The sequence below is a fragment of the Lampris incognitus genome, chromosome 21 (genome assembly GCF_029633865.1).
Source record: "Lampris incognitus isolate fLamInc1 chromosome 21, fLamInc1.hap2, whole genome shotgun sequence".
In the NCBI taxonomy this organism is placed as follows: Eukaryota; Metazoa; Chordata; class Actinopteri; order Lampriformes; family Lampridae; genus Lampris; species Lampris incognitus.
In genome coordinates, this window is record NC_079231.1 from 1,901,353 (window position 1) to 1,924,233 (window position 22,881).

At 41.7% G+C, this 22,881-nt stretch overlaps 1 protein-coding gene across 1 annotated transcript in view; it reads right to left on the reverse strand.

The window, feature by feature from the left end:
• LOC130131744 (nck-associated protein 5-like) overlaps positions 1-22,881 on the reverse strand; it is a 179,317-nt gene that overhangs the window by 44,019 nt on the left and 112,417 nt on the right. Inside the window, exons 10-11 of the mRNA XM_056301543.1 lie at positions 4,234-4,332; positions 200-385 (exon numbers count right to left, since the gene is read on the reverse strand). Coding sequence (XP_056157518.1) covers positions 200-385; positions 4,234-4,332 — 285 coding nt within the window. The remainder of the gene's footprint in view (positions 1-199; positions 386-4,233; positions 4,333-22,881) is intronic.

A 22,881-nucleotide genomic window follows, 5' to 3' on the forward strand; every position in this document is an offset into this window, starting at 1 on the left:
CATCAGGGTTTAGGAACCAGATATGAGAAGGGTTCTTTCAAGAGCAGTCTGTGGTTCTTCAACGGCCGAAATCTGAAAAAATCCCTCTGGTTTTAAAAGCCCTTATGGTTTTCAGACTGCAGGACTACAGTAAATGCCACACGGGAACGCAGCAGTGATTTTCATGTAAACAGCTTGAAGTCAGATAAAACAAGCGTACCATTTTCCCACAGGAGCGCCTGTCATTCCAGGTGTAGGAGCCGCTGGAGAATTCACTGCAGGCGCTGGACAGAGACAACTCACTGCTGCTACAGCTGCTGCGAGGGTAGACAGGCGGTGCCATCAGGCTCAGCTGACTCAGACACTTTGCCACAGGAAGTCCCACCTTCCCATTCAACTGCACTTCCTGTCAGATGGAGGAAAGAAAAATGTGGGTAAATGGAATGAAGCTCAAAACGGATTTCTGTCTTTACTGACATGGATCGTATCTTTATGTTTCTGTGAACTTGTCAGATGAACGTCTACAAACAAAGAGAATTTACTTTCCTACTGTAATGCTGCATACATAAGACTATGGCATTATGGCATTTTCTTATACTCGTACACATTTCATATCTACGGAAATAATGGTCAGAGAACACTTCATATTTTACATATTTACAAAATTCAAAATCCAATTGCGAAAGTGTAATACTGAGTAATCCATGAATCTAAACGCAGTTTAAATAACACACTGTAATAGTGTGACAGCAGCAGCACATGCACATGCTGTGTTCCTGAGATGTGCATGATGAGGTAGGAAGAATATAATGTTGAAACTTCTACGTGAGGTTTAATTGAGTTTGAGCTCAGTAACAGAGTCATAAACACAACCCAAAGCTCCTCTGAATACTGACGCTGTGATTTGCCTATATGTGCCATGTCGACACCATGGTTCGGTTAATGTGCTTTAAGCATATACAAACACCTCAATAGGGAAACACCAGAACCAGCAACAGGACCAGATTCGTCTGTATGTGCTGTGTCGACGCTGTGGTTCACTTGGTGTGTTTTAAGTACATACAAACACATCAGTAGGGAAACACCAGAACCAGCAGCAGGACCAGATGCTGGTGAGAACAGGAAGTTCAGAGGTTCAGGTACGACTGAGGCAGGTGGCAGTATCCCACCTTCAGTACTTTGAGGCCAGATGGAGGACTTATGGCTGAAAAGTTGTCTGCTCACTAAAACATCACGTTTGATTCCAATGAACGCTGATATGTGTCCATGCAAACAAATGACCAGTTTAATTCACTGGATATCAGTTTTCTTACTAATCTATAAAAGGAGATACATTTGTCATTATCACACTGAGGTTTCTTCATCCTACACTCCTGCTGCAAGGGTGTGTTCATATATCTGTTCAGTTCCTTCTGACTTTGTGAAAACTAACCCGGCTACCAATAACAAACTGACTAAGCTACCAATAAGAAACTAACCTGGCCAGCAGTAACAAACTAACCCGCCTACTAATAACAAACAAACCTGGCTGCCAATAAAAAACTAACTCGGCTACCAATAACAAACTGACCCGGCTACTAACAACAAACTGACCTGGCTATCAATAACAAACTAACCCGCCTACTAATAACAAACTGACTTGGCTACCAATAACAAACTAACTCGGCTAACAATAACAAACTGACCTGGCTATCAATAACAAACTGACCCGGCTACCAATAACAAACTGACTCGGCTACCAGTAACAAACTGACCTGGCTATCAATAACAAACTAACCCGGCTAACAATAACAAACTGACCTGGCTATCAATAACAAACTAACTCGGCTACCAATAACAAACTAACCCAGCTACCAATAACAAACTGATCCGGCTACCAGTAACAAACTGACTCGGCTACCAATGACAAACCGACCCGGCTACCAGTAATAAACTAACCTGGCTACTAACCCGGCTACCAATAACAAACTGACTAAGCTACCAATAAGAAACTAACCTGGCCAGCAGTAACAAACTAACCCGCCTACTAATAACAAACAAACCTGGCTACCAATAAAAAACTAACTCGGCTACCAATAACAAACTGACCCGGCTACTAATAACAAACTGACTTGGCTACCAATAACAAACTAACCCGGCTAACAATAACAAACTGACCTGGCTATCATTAACAAACTAACCCGGCTACTAATAACAAACTGACCTGGCTATCAATAACAAACTGACTCGGCTCCCAATAACAAACTGACCCGGCTACTAATAACAAACTGACTTGGCTACCAATAACAATCTAACCCGGCTAACAATAACAAACTGACCTGGCTATCAATAACAAACTGACCCGGCTACCAATAACAAACTGACCCGGCTACCAGTAACAAACTGACCCGGCTACCAATAACAAACTGACCCGGCTACCAGTAACAAACTGACTTGGCTATCAATAACAAACTAACCCGGCTAACAATAACAAACTGACCTGGCTATCAATTAACAAACTAACCCGGCTAACAATAACAAACTGACCTGGCTAACAATAACAAACTGACCTGGCTACCAGTAACAAACTGACCTGACTATTAACAACAAACTAACCTGGCTACTAATCCGGCTATCAATAAAAAACTAACCTGGCTACTAACCCGACTACCAATAACAAACTGACCCGGCTACCAATAACAAACTAACCCGGCTACCAATAACAAACTAACCCGGCTACCAATAACAAACTAACCTGGCTACCAATAACAAACTGACCTGACTATTAACAACAAACTAACCTGGCTACTAAACCGGCTAACAATAAAAAACTAACCTGGCTACTAACCCGGCTACCAATAACAAACTGACCCGGCTACCAATAACAAACTCACCCGGCTACCAATAACAAACTGACCCGGCTACCAATAACAAACTAACCCGGCTACCAATAACAAACTGACTCGGCTACCAATAACAAACTAACCCGGCTACCAATAACAAACTGACCCGGCTACCAATAACAAACTAACCCGGCTACCAATAACAAACTGCCCCGGCTACCAATAACAAACTGACCCGGCTACTGACCCGGCTACCAATAACATACTGACCCGGCTACCAATAACAGCTGAACGTGAGTTGTTTGATATTAAGTATACAGAATGTTGTTTGATGTTGAACCACTATCAGACTCTTTTTGGGCGGGGGGGGGGATTTCCTCCCATTTTTCTCCTCAGTTGTATCCGGCCAATTACTCTATGGTCCGAGCCATCCTGGTTACTGGTCCACCCCCTCTGCTGATCCAGGGAGGGCTGCAGACTACAACATGCCTCCTCCGATCCATGTGGAGTCGCCAGTCACTTCTTTTCACCTGACAGTTTCACCAGAGGGATGTAGCGTGGGGGAGGATCATGCTATTCCACCCAGTTCCCCCTTCCCCCCCGAACAGGCACCCTGACCAACCAGAGGAGGCGCTAGTGCAGCGACCAGGACACATACCCACATCCGGCTTCCCACCGCAGACACGGTCAATTTTATATGTAGGGACGCCCGACCAAGCCAGAGGCAACAACGGAATAGACCGCTACGCTACCCAGACCCCCTAAGACTTTAATTAGCTGTCAGCTTTGGAAGACGTTCCAGAGACGACAGGAAAAGCTGTCCAGACTTGCTGAGGTGCATCTGGGAAAGACGTCCATCACACTTTTTAATGTCTGCAGTCACTTCAACGCAACACAAGTTTCTTCTGACTAACATGTCAGCCCACAGTGTGTGCCTGTGCTAATGACTGAGTTAGACAAGCGTCGGCCAACAACATTCCAACACAACATCAACACTTGTACCATTAGCTTGTCGCAGCGTCACCACCCAGATGACTACGAGGACTTTTATAATTCACATCTCGGCCATTATTATCCCCCCCCCCCCACCTCACCTCACCATCCTCAGCATCCTCACCATCTCATTGCTGGCATTTATCAGATGGCAGTCTCAGAGGAGGAAAAGGCTAAAAACACGGCACTCAGTACTCTCAGACCTTAATGCATAATACATCAGATGAGTAATGTGTTGGGCCGGTGGCCCACGGAGCCGCTTCACTCACGGCGAGGCTCGGTCGATGGTTTTCTGGTAATACCACACGCATTCATCCCTGTTACAGACAAGTGATACTGCCAGCTCCACTTGCAGGGAGCAGAGGGTCACGTCTCCAAATAGTCAGCGGGTTAACATTACGTGTGCTACCTGGACCAGTCTGTCCCCCGCCAGGCTCACACCAGACTCAGGGTTCCTGGAAAGCAGGATGCTTTTGGCCCGTTCCGGCTCCAGAAGCAGATCTGCGGCGGACAGATCCAGGATCCGGGACTGGAGTTTCTGAAAGGCACAGAGAAGGAGGACATGTCACGCTGCATTTCGACCAGCAGCGGCTCCACACAACAACGAGACAGAGACTGAAGCGAGACGGCCGAGACAAAGACGCAGGCGTGTGTGCTGCACACAGACAGGCTCAGGATAAGACTGGACCAGCAGCAAAGTGGCACAGCCCTGCCACGTCCTTTTCTTCTCTTTGCTCTCCATTTGTGGTTGCAATTTCTGCAACGCACAACCCAGTGTGTGTCTCTGAGTGTGTCTCTGAGTGTGTCTCTGAGTGTGGCCTGAACCTGGACTCTTACAACACTCTGAAGCACACTCAAGACAACCGAACCTCAGCACACATCTCACTTCATTTCTGAGTGTCCTGATGGGCCGGAAGTTTCTTTCCCCACATTTACAGAGGACCGCTCCGGCCCCCCCCCCAACCATCCTGCTCCCCCCACCCGTCCTGCTCCCCCCATCCTACATAGGCTCCCCCCGCCCATCCTGGCTCCCCCCGCCTGTCCTGCTCCCCCCATCCTACACAGGCTCCCCCCGCCCGTCCTGCTCCCCCCATCCTACATAGGCTCCCCCCGCCTGTCCTGCTCCCCCCGTCCTACATAGGCTCCCCCCGCCTGTCCTGCTCCCCCCATCCTACATAGGCTCCCCCCGCCTGTCCTGCTCCCCCCATCCTACATAGGCTCCCCCCGCCTGTCCTGCTCCCCCCGTCCTACATAGGCTCCCCCCGTCTGTCCTGCTCCCCCCGTCCTACATAGGCTCCCCCCGCCCATCCTGGCTCCCCCCGCCTGTCCTGCTCCCCCCATCCTACATAGGCTCCCCCCGCCTGTCCTGCTCCCCCCATCCTACATAGGCTCCCCCCATCTGTCCTGCTCCCCCCGCCCATCCTACACAGGCTCCCCCCACCCGTCCTGCTCCCCCCATCCTACATAGGCTCCCCCCGCCTGTCCTGCTCCCCCCGTCCTACATAGGCTCCCCCCGCCTGTCCTGCTCCCCCCATCCTACATAGGCTCCCCCCGCCTGTCCTGCTCCCCCCATCCTACATAGGCTCCCCCCGCCTGTCCTGCTCCCCCCGTCCTACATAGGCTCCCCCCGCCCATCCTGGCTCCCCCCGCCTGTCCTGCTCCCCCCATCCTACATAGGCTCCCCCCGCCTGTCCTGCTCCCCCCGCCCATCCTACACAGGCTCCCCCCGCCCGTCCTGCTCCCCCCATCCTACATAGGCTCCCCCCGCCTGTCCTGCTCCCCCCATCCTACATAGGCTCCCCCCGCCTGTCCTGCTCCCCCCATCCTACATAGGCTCCCCCCGCCTGTCCTGCTCCCCCCGTCCTACATAGGCTCCCCCCGCCCATCCTGGCTCCCCCCGCCTGTCCTGCTCCCCCCATCCTACACAGGCTCCCCCCGCCCGTCCTGCTCCCCCCATCCTACATAGGCTCCCCCCGCCTGTCCTGCTCCCCCCGTCCTACATAGGCTCCCCCCGCCTGTCCTGCTCCCCCCGTCCTACATATGCTCCCCCCGCCCGTCGTACGCAGGGCCGCACTTCATACGCTTCCTTCTAAGTCGTTCATGTCATGAGCTGGAAAGAAGGGGTGTGACTAAGCAGTAATTGCGTGGGGAGCAAGGGAGGCCTCTGAGTTTGTTCTTTAAAGCCGGCAGAGCAGCTTGCAGGCTGCTTCCTGCTCTAACTCCAGCTCACCACAGGGGACGCTCCAGAGCCCAACACACTTCCACACGTTAATCTCACACCTCATTACCACCCAGCTCCCCGCGCTCAGATTAGCTTCACACAAAATATGCTGAAACAGCCAATGTGTGATACTGGCTGCTGAGGCTTATTAAGAAAACACAAATCTATGTTTCACACACACACACACACACACACACACACACACACACACACACACACACACACACATATTACACACTGACACACAGCGTTAGAAACCACCATTCACGTCACCACCCGATGCCTCTCACGGAGAATATTTCACAGGTTTATGATAAAACAGAAAGACTGATCAACAGACAGAAAGACTGATGAACAGACAGACAGACTGATCGACAGATGGACAGACTGATCAACAGACAGACAGACTGATCAACAGACAGACAGACTAATGAACAGACAGACAGACTGATAAACAGACAGACAGACAGACTGATAAACAGACATACAGACAGACTGATAAACAGACATACAGACAGACTGATCAACAGACATACAGACAGACTGATCAACAGACAGGCAGACAGACTGATAAATAGATGGACAGACTGATCAACAGACAGACAGACTGATCAACAGACAGGCAGACAGACTGATCAACAGACATGCAGACAGACTGATCAACAGACAGGCAGACAGACTGATAAATAGATGGACAGACTGATCAACAGACAGACAGACTGATCAGCAGACAGACAGACAGACTGATAAATAGATGGACAGACTGATCAACAGACAGACAGACTGATGAGCAGACAGACACATTGATCAACAGACAGACAGACTGATGAGCAGACAGACAGACTGATGAACAGACAGACAGACTGATAAACAGACAGACAGACTGATGAACAGACAGACAGACAGACTGATGAACAGACAGACAGATTGATGAACAGACAGACAGACAGACCGATGAAGAGACAGACAGACAGACTGATAAACAGACATACAGACAGACTGATAAACAGACAGACAGACAGACAGACAGACTGATGAACAGACAGACAGACAGACTGATAAATAGATGGACAGACTGATGAACAGACAGACAGACTGATGAACAGACAGACAGACTGATAAACAGACAGACAGACAGACTGATAAACAGACATACAGACAGACTGATAAACAGACAGACAGACAGACAGACAGACAGACAGACAGACAGACAGACAGACAGACAGACTGATGAACAGACAGACAGACAGACTGATGAACAGACAGACAGACAGATAAAGAGACATGCAGACAGATCAACAGACAGAGAGACTGATGAACGAACAGACAGACAGACTGATGAACAGACAGACAGACAGACAGGTAAATATGGTCATTGCTGCATGTTGGTGAAGAACATGAAGAGACACGTGTACAAAGTGAAAAGCATTTTCCGGAACAAACGCTGCTCTGCTGCTTTTTAAGAATCGATGCTGCAACTGGTTTTGCTTTGGGCCAAAACGAAACCAGCCCACGTCTGACAGCCTGGCGCTCAGCGACTCATCCACAGGAGGAGCTTTATCTTCTCCCGTGTTGGAGCGACGGCTCCTCACGCACACATGCAGCTTTACACACACAACACATGAGATCCTCTCAGCGGCCTTCTGTCCCCAGCGACAAAGAAGTGAAACTACAGATGGTCTGGTGCAGCAGAGCAGGTGGACACCACGAGTACAAGTACAGGCAACGCTCTTACACAAGAGACCCGATCAAATCCTAATAAAATAACTCCGTCATGCGGGGACTATTCTGATCTGTCCACGGTCACTCTCCTCGATCTCTGTCCAGCACTGCTCAAGTTTATGTTCTACTACGTCTTTATTTACACCATCTTTATGTTCTACTACGTCTTTATTTACACCATCTTTATGTTCTACTACGTCTTTATTTACATCATCTTTATTTTCTACTGCGTCTTTATTTACATCATGTTTATTCTCTACTATGTCTTTACACCATGTTTATGTTCTACTACGTCTTTATTTACACCATGTTTATTTTCTACAACGTCTTTATTTACATCATGTTTATTCTCTACTATGTCTTTACACCATGTTTATGTTCTACTACGTCTTTATTTACATCGTGTTTATTTTCTACTACGTCTTTATTTACACCATCTTTATGTTCTACTACGTCTTTATTTACATCATGTTTATTCTCTACTATGTCTTTACATCATGTTTAGGTTCTACTACATCTTTATTTACACCGTGTTTATTCTCTACTATGTCTTTATTTACATCATGTTTATGTTCTACTACATCTTTAATTACACCATGTTTATTTTCTACTACATCTTTATTTGCATCATCTTTATGTTCTACTACGTCTTTATTTACACCATGTTTATTTTCTACTACGTCTATATTTACATCATGTTTATGTTCTACTACATCTTTATTTACATCATGTTTATTTTCTGCTACGTCTTTATTTACATCATGTTTATGTTCTACTACGTCTTTATTTACATCATGTTTATTCTCTACTACGTCTTTATTTACATCATCTTTATGTTCTACCACGTCTTTATTTACACCATGTTTATTTTCTACTACGTCTTTATTTACATCATGTTTATTCTGTACTACGTCTTTATTTACATCATCTTTATGTTCTACTACGTCTTTATTTACACCATGTTTATTTTCTACTATGTCTTTATTTACATCATGTTTATTCTCTACTATGTCTTTACATAATGTTTATGTTCTACTACATCTTTATTTACATCGTGTTTATTTTCTACTACATCTTTATTTACATCACGTTTATTTTTTACTACGTCTTTATTTACATCATGTTTATTTTATACTGTCTTTACATCATGTTTATTTTCTACTGTATTTACATGCTTATTTTCTACGTCTTTACATCATGTTTATTTTCTACAACATCTTTATTTACATCGTTTCTTTTATAGTCTTTATGTACAGCGTGTTTATTTTTTACTGTCTTTATTTACATCATGTTTATTTTCTACTGTATTTACATGTTTATTTTCTACGTCTTTACATCATGTTTATTTTCTACAACGTCTTTATTTACATCGTGTTTCTTTTATAGTCTTTATGTACAGCGTGTTTATTTTTTACTGTCTTTCTTTACATCATGTTTATTTTATACTGTCTTTATTTACATCATGTTTACATCATGTTTATGTTCTACTATGTCTACATCATGTTTTTCTATGTCTTTATTTACATCATGTTTATTTTCTACTACGTCTTTACTTACATCATGTTTATTTTCTACTATGTCTTTATTTGCATCATGTTTATTTTCTACTGTCGTTATTTACATCATTTATTTTCTAGTATGTCTTTACATCATGTTTATTTTCTACTATGTCTTTATTTACATAATGTTTATTTTCTACTATGTCTTTATTTACATCGTGTTTATTTTCTACTGTCTTTATTTACATCATTTATTTTCTAGTATGTCTTTATTTACATAATGTTTATTTTCTACTGTCTTTATTAACATCATGTTTATTTTCTACGGTCTTTATTTACATCATTTATTTTCTAGTATGTCTTTACATCATGTTTATTTTCTACTATGTCTTTATTTACATAATGTTTATTTTCTACTGTCTTTATTAACATCATGTTTATTTTCTACTACGTCTTTATTTACATCGTGTTTATTTTCTACTACATCTTTATTTACATCGCGTTTATTTTCTACTACGTCTTTATTTACATCGTATCTTTTTCTATCAAATATTAATTTTTATCCTATCATGCACATCATCTCAATAAGTTTTCAGTTGCATGTTGAAAAAACAAAACAGAATAAAGTGAAAGCTGCACAGTGAAAAATAAGCTCCAAATATATTTCCTGAAAACACTTATTTAATTCAATGTTTGGGCACAACCGAATACAATATGTATATATGTATTTATGAATATACGTATTTACGAATATATGTATTTATGTATATATGTATTTATGTATATATGAATATATGTATTTATGTATGTGTATTTATGAATATACGTATTTATGAATATATTTATGTATATATGTATTTATGAATAGATGTATATATGTATTTATGAATATATGTATCCATGAATATATGTATACATTTATTTACGTGTATATGTATTTATGAATATATGTATATATGTATTTATGAATATATGTATATATGTGTAATAAGCGTTTCTGTATGTAGGTGTAATTTAAACCGAGTCAAATTGTTCGTATGTGAACATGGCCTTTCAAACAGACTCTGATTTAAAGACAATAGAGAAAGAAAGGCAGAAAGGAGAGAGGGAAGATTTGAAGGTGTAGAGTCTGGGAGAGTTTGAACAATAACAGCTTAGTCTTTCCTTGCGTCAGTGAGCGGTGAAGTTTGTTTTGGGTTAATTTTAACTGTGTTGAGTCAGACGATGTAGAGAAACACTGACATGTCACAAACTGACATATTATATTACATGACATATCATATTATATATTATATTATATTAAAGTATCCGCCCAATTACTGGGATAGGCTCCAGCATCCCCGTGACCCTGAGAGAAGGATAAGCGGTTTGGATAATGGATGGATGGATATTGTATTACATTACATTATATTATATTATATATTATAGTATATTATAGCATATTATATTATATTGTATTATAGTATATTATATTATATTCTAGAGGAGGATGCATAAACACAAGCTTGTTTAATTTGTATCCTAAATGTGTTTAAAAGCACTGTTATGGAAGATTTTGAACCATCCCTGTGGTCATTCAAGGTTCTTTGTGTTTAATAACCTGCATTATCTTTATGTTTAATAACCTGCATTATCTTTGTGTTTAATAACCTGCATTATCTTTATGTTTAATAACCTGCATTATCTTGTGTTTAATAACATGCATTATCTTTATGTTTAATAACATGCATTATCTTGTGTTTAATAACCTGCATTATCTTTGTGTTTAATAACCTGCATTATCTTTATGTTTAATAACCTGCATTATCTTGTGTTTAATAACCTGCATTATCTTTGTGTTTAATAACCTGCATTATCTTTATGTTTAATAACCTGCATTATCTTTGTGTTTAATAACCTGGATTATCTTTGTGTTTAATAACCTGCATTATCTTGTGTTTAATAACCTGCATTATCTTTGTGTTTAATAATCTGGATTATCTTTGTGTTTAATAACCTGCATTATCTTTGTGTTTAATAACCTGGATTATCTTTGTGTTTAATAACCTGGATTATCTTTGTGTTTAATAACCTGCATTATCTTTGTGTTTAATAACCTGCATTATCTTTGTGTTTAATAACCTGGATTATCTTTGTGTTTAATAACCTGGATTATCTTTGTGTTTAATAACCTGGATTATCTTTGTGTTTAATAACCTGCATTATCTTTGTGTTTAATAACCTGCATTATCTTTGTGTTTAATAACCTGGATTATTTTTGTGTTTAATAACCTGGATTATCTTTGTGTTTAATAACCTGGATTATCTTTGTGTTTAATAACCTGGATTATCTTTGTGTTTAATAACCTGGATTATCTTTGTGTTTAATAACCTGGATTATCTTTGTGTTTAATAACCTGCATTATCTTTGTGTTTAATAACCTGGATTATCTTTGTGTTTAATAACCTGCATTATGTTTGTGTTTGATAACCTGGATTATCTTTGTGTTTAATAACCTGCATTATCTTTGTGTTTAATAACCTGGATTATCTTTGTGTTTAATAACCTGGATTATCTTTGTGTTTAATAACCTGCATTATCTTTGTGTTTAATAACCTGGATTATCTTTGTGTTTAATAACCTGGATTATCTTTGTGTTTAATAACCTGGATTATCTTTGTGTTTAATAACCTGCATTATCTTTGTGTTTAATAACCTGCATTATCTTTGTGTTTAATAACCTGGATTATTTTTGTGTTTAATAACCTGGATTATCTTTGTGTTTAATAACCTGGATTATCTTTGTGTTTAATAACCTGGATTATCTTTGTGTTTAATAACCTGGATTATCTTTGTGTTTAATAACCTGCATTATCTTTGTGTTTAATAACCTGGATTATCTTTGTGTTTAATAACCTGCATTATGTTTGTGTTTGATAACCTGGATTATCTTTGTGTTTAATAACCTGCATTATCTTTGTGTTTAATAACCTGGATTATCTTTGTGTTTAATAACCTGGATTATCTTTGTGTTTAATAACCTGCATTACCTTTGTGTTTAATAACCTGCATTATTTTTGTGTTTAATAACCTGGATTATCTTTGTGTTTAATAACCTGGATTATCTTTGTGTTTAATAACCTGCATTATGTTTGTGTTTAATAACCTGCATTATCTTTGTGTTTAATAACCTGGATTATCTTTGTGTTTAATAACCTGGATTATCTTTGTGTTTAATAACCTGGATTATGTTTGTGTTTAATAACCTGCATTATCTTTGTGTTTAATAACCTGCATTATGTTTGTGTTTAATAACCCGCATTATCTTTTGTTTAATAACCTGCATTATGTTTGTGTTTAATAACCTGCATTATGTTTGTGTTTAATAACCTGCATTATCTTTGCGTTTAACGACCTGGAATATGGGACTGGGTGTGAAACGTCTGCAGTTGATGAGCACACCTCAGCAGGCTGGCATTAAGACTATGTTTTGAACTGATTGGACAGCTGTGTTTTTAAACTCCCTGAAGTCACACCACACTTCACTCTGTTTGGGGGGGGGGGGCGGTTCAGTCATAGTTCCATCACAGTGAGGTTGTATGGAGCTGGATTGGTGCTGTTCGCTGTCCTCTGGTCTTAACTTTGAATTTGGAAAATCGAATTTTTTTCAAGATGCTTCTCAGGACTCCATTAGTCTGGCCAGCCGTGTGGGGAGGGAGGAGCTGATCTTATCGTACGGTGCTGAATTTCACCTCCTCAGCATCCTCATCAAGGATTCTGTCAATAGTGTCGCAAGGCCACGGAGGAGGAGGAGGAGGTGGTGTGGGGATAGGGTGACAGGAAATGCAGCGCTACACGTTTTGAAACAACAGCCAAAGCTGAGCACAAAGTCACAATCATACACTTGTCAAACACCTGCCGACGTAAGCACACATGTGCATACACAGGAGTGACACAAACACACACACACACACACACACCTGAACCTCACCTTCACTGTCATTCTGCATCACCTGAGTGATAAGGCTACAGTCACATGTGTGTGCATGCAGGCGAGGTGAAAGTCACATCCTGTCATGCTGAATGTGGGCAGTGCAGGATGTGATGTGCAGGATGTGACACACAGGATGTGATGTGAAGGATGTGATACCACGTGGGATCAACCACACACACTTCTTTGCTATTGGTTGAGGCTGCAGATTCACCAGTCAAAGTTCATGAAACTTGAACACCACATGAAGCGAAGATGCAAATTTCCTTCACCACCGGAAGTGAAAATGTTCCCTCTTTCCCTGGCTATTCCCTGTATGAAAAATGCTGTTCTTATTGTTTATGATGTCTTTAAGTTCTTTAGTAAACCATGGTTTGTTACTGGGAAGACTAAAGTTTCACAGGGAATGTTGGGAGTCACACAGAAGGATATGTCGGGAGAGACAGTTGGTGCCAGTTCATTTAACTCAGAACATGAGCTATACTAGAAGACGTCCCAATCTGTCCAGCATTTCACCGTTTTTACTCTCTGCTCTCGTCGTTCACAGATGGGCTTGCAGAAGAAGTACACTCTTGTGGTAGGATGCTCCACAGGGAGGCCTAGGCAGGGATGTGAAAGCACCAGGCACTGAGCCATAGCACAGGTCAGCAGTGGAGTTCTTCTTAGTAGCTGCACAGGTGACTTACTCTTCATACGTCTTCAGTGACTTGTGTACCTGGCAGTGATGGAGATTCCCCACTCCAATAAATGTTGGAGCGTCGGGTGAAAGAGCATCCAGTCTGTCGGTCACCTCTGTGATCAGCTGAGTGACTGAAGAGACGTTCGCCCGTGGATGAATGTAAACCGGCAGCTAGCTGTGGCACTTCCGCTGCTACCCAAGTGCCACAGCTAGCTGCTGCTGCCACTATTTGAGCTTGCTGTCTCATGTAAACAAGGATGAAGAAGAGCTGGGGAAACTCCCTCGGCAGGTAGAAAGGGCGAAGTGAGATGGATAGTAGCTCAAGGTCAGGGTACAAGTTTTCTCCCTGACAGTACCTCTTATTGATGTGAAAGCATACACCGCCTCCGGTGGATTTGTTTGCAATGAGAGGCGACCGATCCATTCGAACAGGAACCCAAAGCCGCTTATGTGTAGATCCTCATTACAATCCACGTCTCCAGGCCACGTCTCGGTACAAGCGAGAAGGCATGTTTCTCTAAAATCACGCTCACATCTGGCCAAAGTCTCCAGTTCATCCAGCTTTCTGCGAATGGAGCCTACGTTGAAGAGAAGGATGGTTGGCAGCCGGCATCTGTCGCTTAGTCCATATTTCCTGAGTCTGCGTTGATGCCTGCCCTCCTCCCTCTCTTCCTCCACTGCTTTTTGGACAATGTTCTGCTTACAGCAGCATTGAAGCTACTACTTCGTAGCGATCGGGGAATGTATTGTCACTTACTGGCAGGGGTCAAAGGGCAAGGAGTAACTCACGGCTCTAGGGGATCATGCTGACAGGCTCACTACTGCCATCATGGTGTCCACAGGCAAATTGGCTTAAAAGAGTCCAAAATGCCGCAAAGACCCCCTAGTAGACTCCCCTCATGACTAAAAACACTTCCACATAAGTCCCAAGGTCATTCAAGTTAAAAAGGTGCACGTTGTTGCACATTAACAGCAGACAAACATTCAGCAAACAAGCCAACAAGCTGCTCCCGGGTCACACAGGTCATGTCTCATTTGAGCCAGTTTCAGATGGCCACATCCGACTGAATGGACTTTAAGAGGATGAGGAGAAGCTCCGGACATGACCACATGCTACCACTTCCACCTTCACATCCTGTTTACAGAAGAGTCACTTTTAAAGTTTATCCTTCCGTGTTGCTAACAGGCCATCAAATCTTTGTGTGCATGTGCAGGATTTTAGCAGCCCACCTTCCCTTACCGTTTCCTGCCGATGCTGTGATATGTGCTGTCAGAGCTCACGTTTCTCTTTTCATTTTGTGGATATCTGATTTCATTTTCTAATGAAACTCTTTACATTTCCACCCGGACAGGCACGGCGGCCGGCCTCAGGGAGCGCCACTGAACACACACTCGCAGGAGAAGGAGCCGTAATGAGGTTCAGGTTTTCATATGGTGTCCTCGGACTTCAGCAAACACACACCACTTCTCCCAGTACTTGACAACCCTATTGCTGCCACAGGCCTGTCACTTTCAGCAGGGATGGAAAAGTGGAGGGAAATGCCACTGCACGGCATCCATGTTCAGTCTCAGTTAAAAAACCTGCAGATGAGCAAATTGGAGACAGGAAATACTTCTACTACAAAAAGACCTTCCAGTTACGGACATAAGCCATGCACATCTCAGCTTGATCACCTTGGCTTGACAAGGTTCTCCTGAAGATGATCTGGATCGATGTTGTCATCTTGCATTGACGATATCGGATCGCTGATCACTGAATCAACACATCAGGAATCGGGAACATTTATTTGTCATTTAATTCCATGCACCTGAGCACATGAAATGAAACGAAACACTGTTTCCCCCAGCCCACAGCAGTGCAACACAGACAAGAACTCCAAGAACACATATCCAAGAACTACTAGAACGCATATCCAAGAACTACTAGAACGCATATCCAAGAACTACTAGAACACATATCCAAAAACTCCAAGAATGCATATTCAAGAACTACTAGAACGCATATCCAAGAACTACAAGAATACATATTCAAAAACTCCAAGAACGCATATCCAAGAACTACTAGAACGCATATCCAAGAACTACTAGAACGCATATCCAAGAACTACTAGAACACATATCCAAAAACTCCAAGAATGCATATCCAAGACCTACTAGAACGCATATCCAAGAACTACAAGAACACATATCCAAAAACTACTAGAACGCATATCCAAAAACTCCAAGAACGCATATCCAAGACCTACTAGAACGCATATCCAAGAACTACAAGAACACATATCCAAGAACTACTAGAACACATATCCAAAAACTACTAGAACGCATATCCAAAAACTCCAAGAATGCATATCCAAGAACTACTAGAACGCATATCCAAGAACTACAAGAACACATATCCAAGAACTACTAGAACACATATCCAAGAACTACTAGAACACATATCCAAAAAATCCAAGATGCATATCCAAGAACTACTAGAACGCATATCCAAGAACTACTAGAACGCATATCCAAGAACTACTAGAACGCATATCCAAGAACTACTAGAACACATATCCAAGAACTACTAGAACGCATATCCAAGAACTACTAAAACGCATATCCAAGAACTACTATAACACATATCCAAAAACTCCAAGAATGCATATTCAAGAACTACTAGAATGCATATCCAAGAACTACAAGAACACATATTCAAAAACTACTAGAACGCATATCCAAGAACTACTAGAACGCATATCCAAGAACTACTAGAACGCATATCCAAGAACTACTAGAACACATATCCAAAAACTACTAGAACACATATCCAAGAACTACTAGAACGCATATCCAAGAACTACAAGAACACATATCCAAAAACTCCAAGAAAGCATATCCAAGAACTACTAGAACACATATCCAAGAACTACTAGAACGCATATCCAAGAACTACTAGAACGCATATCCAAAAACTCCAAGAATGCATATCCAAGACCTACTAGAACGCATATCCAAGAACTACAAGAACACATATCCAAAAACTACTAGAACGCATATCCAAAAACTCCAAGAATGCATATCCAAGACCTACTTGAACGCATATCCAAGAACTACAAGAACACATATCCAAGAACTACTAGAACACATATCCAAAAACTACTAGAATGCATATCCAAAAACTCCAAGAATGCATATCCAAGACCTACTAGAACGCATATCCAAGAACTACAAGAACACATATCCAAAAACTCCAAGAATGCATATCCAAGAACTACTAGAACGCATATCCAAGAACTACTAGAACACATATCCAAGAACTACAAGAACACATATCCAAGAACTACAAGAACACATATCCAAAAACTACTAGAACACATATCCAAGAACTACTAGAACACATATCCAAAAAAATCCAAGATGCATATCCAAGAACTACTAGAACGCATATCCAAGAACTACTAGAACGCATATCCAAGAACTACTAGAACGCATATCCAAAAACTACTAGAACACATATCCAAGAACTACTAGAACGCATATCCAAGAACTACTAAAACGCATATCCAAGAACTACTAGAACACATATCCAAGAACTACTAGAACGCATATCCAAGAACTACTAAAACGCATATCCAAGAACTACTACAACACATATCCAAAAACTCCAAGAATGCATATTCAAGAACTACTAGAACGCATATCCAAGAACTACTAGAACACATATCCAAGAACTACTAGAACGCATATCCAAGAACTACAAGAACACATATCCAAGAACTACTATAACACATATCCAAAAACTCCAAGAATGCATATTCAAGAACTACTAGAACACATATCCAAGAACTACAAGAACGCATATCCAAGAACTACAAGAACACATATCCAAAAACTCCAAGAATGCATATCCAAGAACTACTAGAACGCATATCCAAGAACTACTAGAACACATATCCAAGAACTACTAGAACACATATCAAAGAACTACTAAAACGCATATCCAAGAACTACTGGAACACATGTCCAAGAACTACTAGAACGCATATCCAAGAACTACTAAAACGCATATCCAAGAACTACTAGAACGCATATCCAAGAACTACAAGCACATACTACAAACAACTACAAGAACACATGTATCCATACTACAAACAACTACAAAACACTTGTATCCATACTACAAACAACTACAAAAACACTTGTATCCATACTACAAACAACTACAAAAACACATGTATCCATAGTACAAACAACTACAAAAACACTTGTATCCATACTACAAACAACTACAAAAACACATGTATCCATAGTACAAACAACTACAAAAACACTTGTATCCATACTACAAACAACTACAAATACACATGTATCCATACTACAAACAACTACAAAAACACATGTATCCATACTACAAACAACTACAAATACACATGTATCCATACTACAAACAACTACAAAAACACATGTATCCGTACTACAAACAACTACAAAAACACATGTATCCATACTACAAACAACTACAAATACACATGTATCCATACTACAAACAACTACAAAAACACATGTATCCATACTACAAACAACTACAAAAACACATGTATCCGTACTACAAACAACTACAAAAACACATGTATCCATAGTGCAAACAACTACAAAAACACATGTATCCATAGTACAAACAACTACAAAAACACATGTATCCATAGTACAAACTACAAAAATACATGTATCCATACTACAAAAAACTACAAGAACACACATATCCATACTACAAAAAACTACAAGAACACACATATCCATACTACAAAAAACTACAAGAACACACATATCCATACTACAAAAAACTACAAGAACACACATATCCATACTACAAAAAACTACAAGAACACACATATCCATACTACAAAAAACTACAAGAACACACATATCCATACTACAAAAAAACTACAAAAACACATGTATCCATACTACAAACTACAAATACACATGTATCCATACTACAAAAAACTACAAGAACACACATATCCATACTACGAAAAACTACAAAAACACATGTATCCATACTACAAACTACAAATACACATGTATCCAACATTTTAAAAAAACCATTCACTGTCCAAGAGAATGAACACCAGGAGGACTGTCGGACTGCTGGTCTGCGTGGGCTAGCAGTTAGCTTAGCCTGCCCTGTGTCCGCGTCCTGTCAGACCGCCCTCGGGGTTTCCTCCTCAAATGCAGCTCCAGGCAGGGCTGCGGTCCCCGGGCCCACAGGACGCCGCAGACCAGCTCTCCCAGCTGATCTAGCGCCCGCTCTCCCAGCCAGACATTGATCCAGATCATTGCATTGTTACACCCCTCTTGTTAAGACGGGTGTTTGTTGCAGTGTTTGTGTATTGGAAATACAGATCATTATCTAGTCATCAGTTACCCTCGCTCTTAATTTGCTGGTGTGTAGCATGGGTCTTTGATTGGATACGGAGTCTCTGCAGCTTTCAGACAGAGTACATGTTCAAATCCATACCTGCCAGAGGTCACAGGAGGCTCTCTGAAGTCCAGAGGTGCTTTTTTTTTAAACATTTATCCATGAAACTTTTCCAGCTGCAGCGACAACCAAGACTAAACACAGAGAAATGTGCCGGCTCATAAGACCAGTCTGTCCACAGAACAGACATCGCAGGAAAATCCACAATGTGGTGTCAAACGCCACTTTTTCTTCTACATGGCACCTTTATAACGTGCTGAGGCTGGGTTTCAATGAGATGAATTAAACAACGGAGTAAATTCTTCATCCACAGAGGAAGTGCTGAAATGACTCACACTTGGACTGAATCATCTGACTGAAATGGCACAACTTCCGATCGATCTTAATCTTACCTTTACCAGTCAGGAGTGGGAAGACATTTTAAGGAATTATAAGAAAACATCACGGGAACTCAGGACAAGATTAGTCCAGTTCAAAATAATGAACAGGGTATACTGGACCCCCTCAAGGTTATACAGGGCGAAACTAAGAGACAGCCCTGACTGCTGGAGGTGTGGGGAGGGCCCGGGTACGCTTATCCACATGCTGTGGCCTTGCCGTGTTGCACAAGAATTCTGGACAGCTATGTATGAGAATATCAAACTCATACTAACAACAGACATCCCATTTCCTCCAAGCCTCCTTGTTCTGGGAGACCCTACTCCTTTAAAAGCCCTTCCACGAGCACGGGCAGAGTGGGTCCAGACAGCCCTGATGTGGGGCAGAAAGCTCATGGTAACAGAGTGGAGGTCGGCCACCCTACCTCACACCAATGTAGGGCTGCTTCTCCCATCTGGGAATCGTGGCAGCACACGAGCGACTCTCCTTTAGACTCATCAACCAGGTGGAGAAATACGAGGCCAAGTGGACGCACTATATCGCCTTCATTAGCGGCCCCGTGTAATCTGTGACAACTAATCTATATCTTAACATCTATTTATAGACTACTCTCCATCTGCCAACTATGTTTTTATTTGTTTTTACTTTCTATCTGCTGTTCCTATTGTCTTGTATACTGTTAAGACTCGTCTTATGATCACCCTTTATCCAAATGTGTCTGTCTCTTGATATTGTCCAGTAGGCCCTGTTAAATTGTTCCTTCCATCTCTGTAGTCCATGTGTGATGTCATGGCCTGTATTTGTGTTGAAGGAAAATAAAAACTACTGATCATAAAAAAAGGCACAGCTTCCACTACACAAACACGTGATATATATTTATATATTTACCTTGTCCAGATAGTTCACACTGCATAGTCCCTAGCTTTTTAAACACAGTTTCTCTTCGTATTAAAAGAGAATAAAGTGTGTGTTATTGCAGGTGAATGTCCCTCATGGGTTTTGTGTTTCCATCCAGGGCTGGACTTCTTTCTTATCAGTAATTAAATGTACTGGAGTCTCCTCTGGGGGGCTTCAGTTTCTCTGATAAAGACTCACAATCCACCTGACACTCATTAGCTAGGACTCACCTGACTGGCTCCATCCTCACATGCAACACATCCACTGATACTCACACTGTGTATGTGTACACACACACACACACACACACACACACACACACACACACACACACACACACACACACACACACACACACACACACAAATCTATATAGGTTTTTTTCTTTTTTCCGGAAACCGTCGATGGTGTTGTTAAAAGTGCTCAACAAATGAGGAGTGGAATATCAATATAGATGTAGGAAAAAAAACCTTTTAATACACAGCAGTACAGGCCTGTTTCATGCCTCGCACACTCATCAGCTGCTAATGTCATTAGCAGCTGATGAGTGTACATATATATATATATATATATTCTAGTGATACAAGTAAAATCTTTATGAGACAGTACAAGCCGTTTCATGTCATAAGCGATCATCAGCTGTCCATTGGATTAATTGTCAAATCATGTTTTAGCTGCTTTGTGTGAGTGGATATACTGCTCAGGCCCTGAACTGGATAACATGGAAACTGTATCGTGGCAGACTTGGTGATATCAATCAATATCGATATATCATCATGATGATGTGTCATCATGATGACATATTGTATGATTTTTTATCATGATGATATGTCATCATGATGATATATCGTGTCATGATACTGAACATGTTTACTCACCAGTTGACAAGTCTGAGTAAGAGGCTTTTTTGCAGTGTATATTTACTGCACAAAATAAACAATGAAGCATTTTTACCTGTAATAAACAGATAAACATGCACACACACACACACACACACACACACACACACACACACACACACACACACACACACACACACACACACACACACACACACAAGTTCTTGTGATGGAGAGTGACAGTGGAGATGGGATGAAGTGCAGCTCTTGAAGTCAGGAGAAGAGAGAGAGAGATGGGCGGTTGTCTTTCAGTCTCCCTCCCCAACCAAACCCCTCCCTCTCTCCCCCCATACATGGCTGGGGGATCTGCTTGTGTCACCATAACCCTGAACACTCATCCACTGGCTCTGCACAACCTCTCTCTCCGTCTGTCTCTGTCTCTCTCTGTCTCTGTCTCTCTCTCTCGTTCTCGGTCTCTCTCTCTAGGTCCCTCTCTCTGTCTCTCTCCCTGACTCTCTCTTGGTCTCTCTCTGTCAAATTTCAAATTTCAAATGTTCTTTTATCAGCATGACAAATATACATTTGTATTGTAAAGCATTTTCACATAAAGGACAATAAGAGTGCACGAATACACAACATACATCAACACATGCAATACAACAACTCACACAGCTACGTCATGGCAACAATCTGTCTGTCTCTGTCTCTGTCTCTCTCTCCATCTCTCAAATCTCAGATAGCTTTATTGGCATGAACAGAAAATATGCCATTGCCAAAGCAGTTTGCAAAAGACTAAAACATGACATCACATCATATTAAACACACATCACATTCACATGACATCACACATTAATACATAGGTGTCCTCACATAAGCCTGCTCCATATCTCTGCCCACCGAAGCAGTCAACCCCTTTTCCCTCACTGCCATACCGTACAGTGCAACAAATGTTGTACAGTTTAACACAGTGACTCAACAGCATATAATTTTGGGGGTCTCACAGTGGTTGTGAGTCCTGCAGGCTGTGGCAGCAGATCTGTATTGAGCTGCCGGGGGGGGGGGGGCTGCTGTTCGTTCCCCAGGAGAACTGCCAGGTTCTCCTCTGGACTTAACAGTAGGGAGTTTGGTGTTTTCTTGGCTATTTCCCCGAAGGGGAAGTCTCTTACTGAAGAGAACTTCTCACAGTGGAGGAGGAGGTGCATCTCTGTTTCTACCTCCCCTGTCCAGCACCGACCACATATACGTACTACGCTCCTCGCTGGGCAGCCATGTTGGTCTGTGTCTTCCTGTTTCTATATTGGTGGTCACTGAGCCTGTATGTGGTCAGGATCCGTCTCTGCTTCGTATCTCTGACAGAGTGGAGATACTCGGCCAGTCTATATTCTCTGTTTAGGGTCAAATAACAGTTTAGTCTACT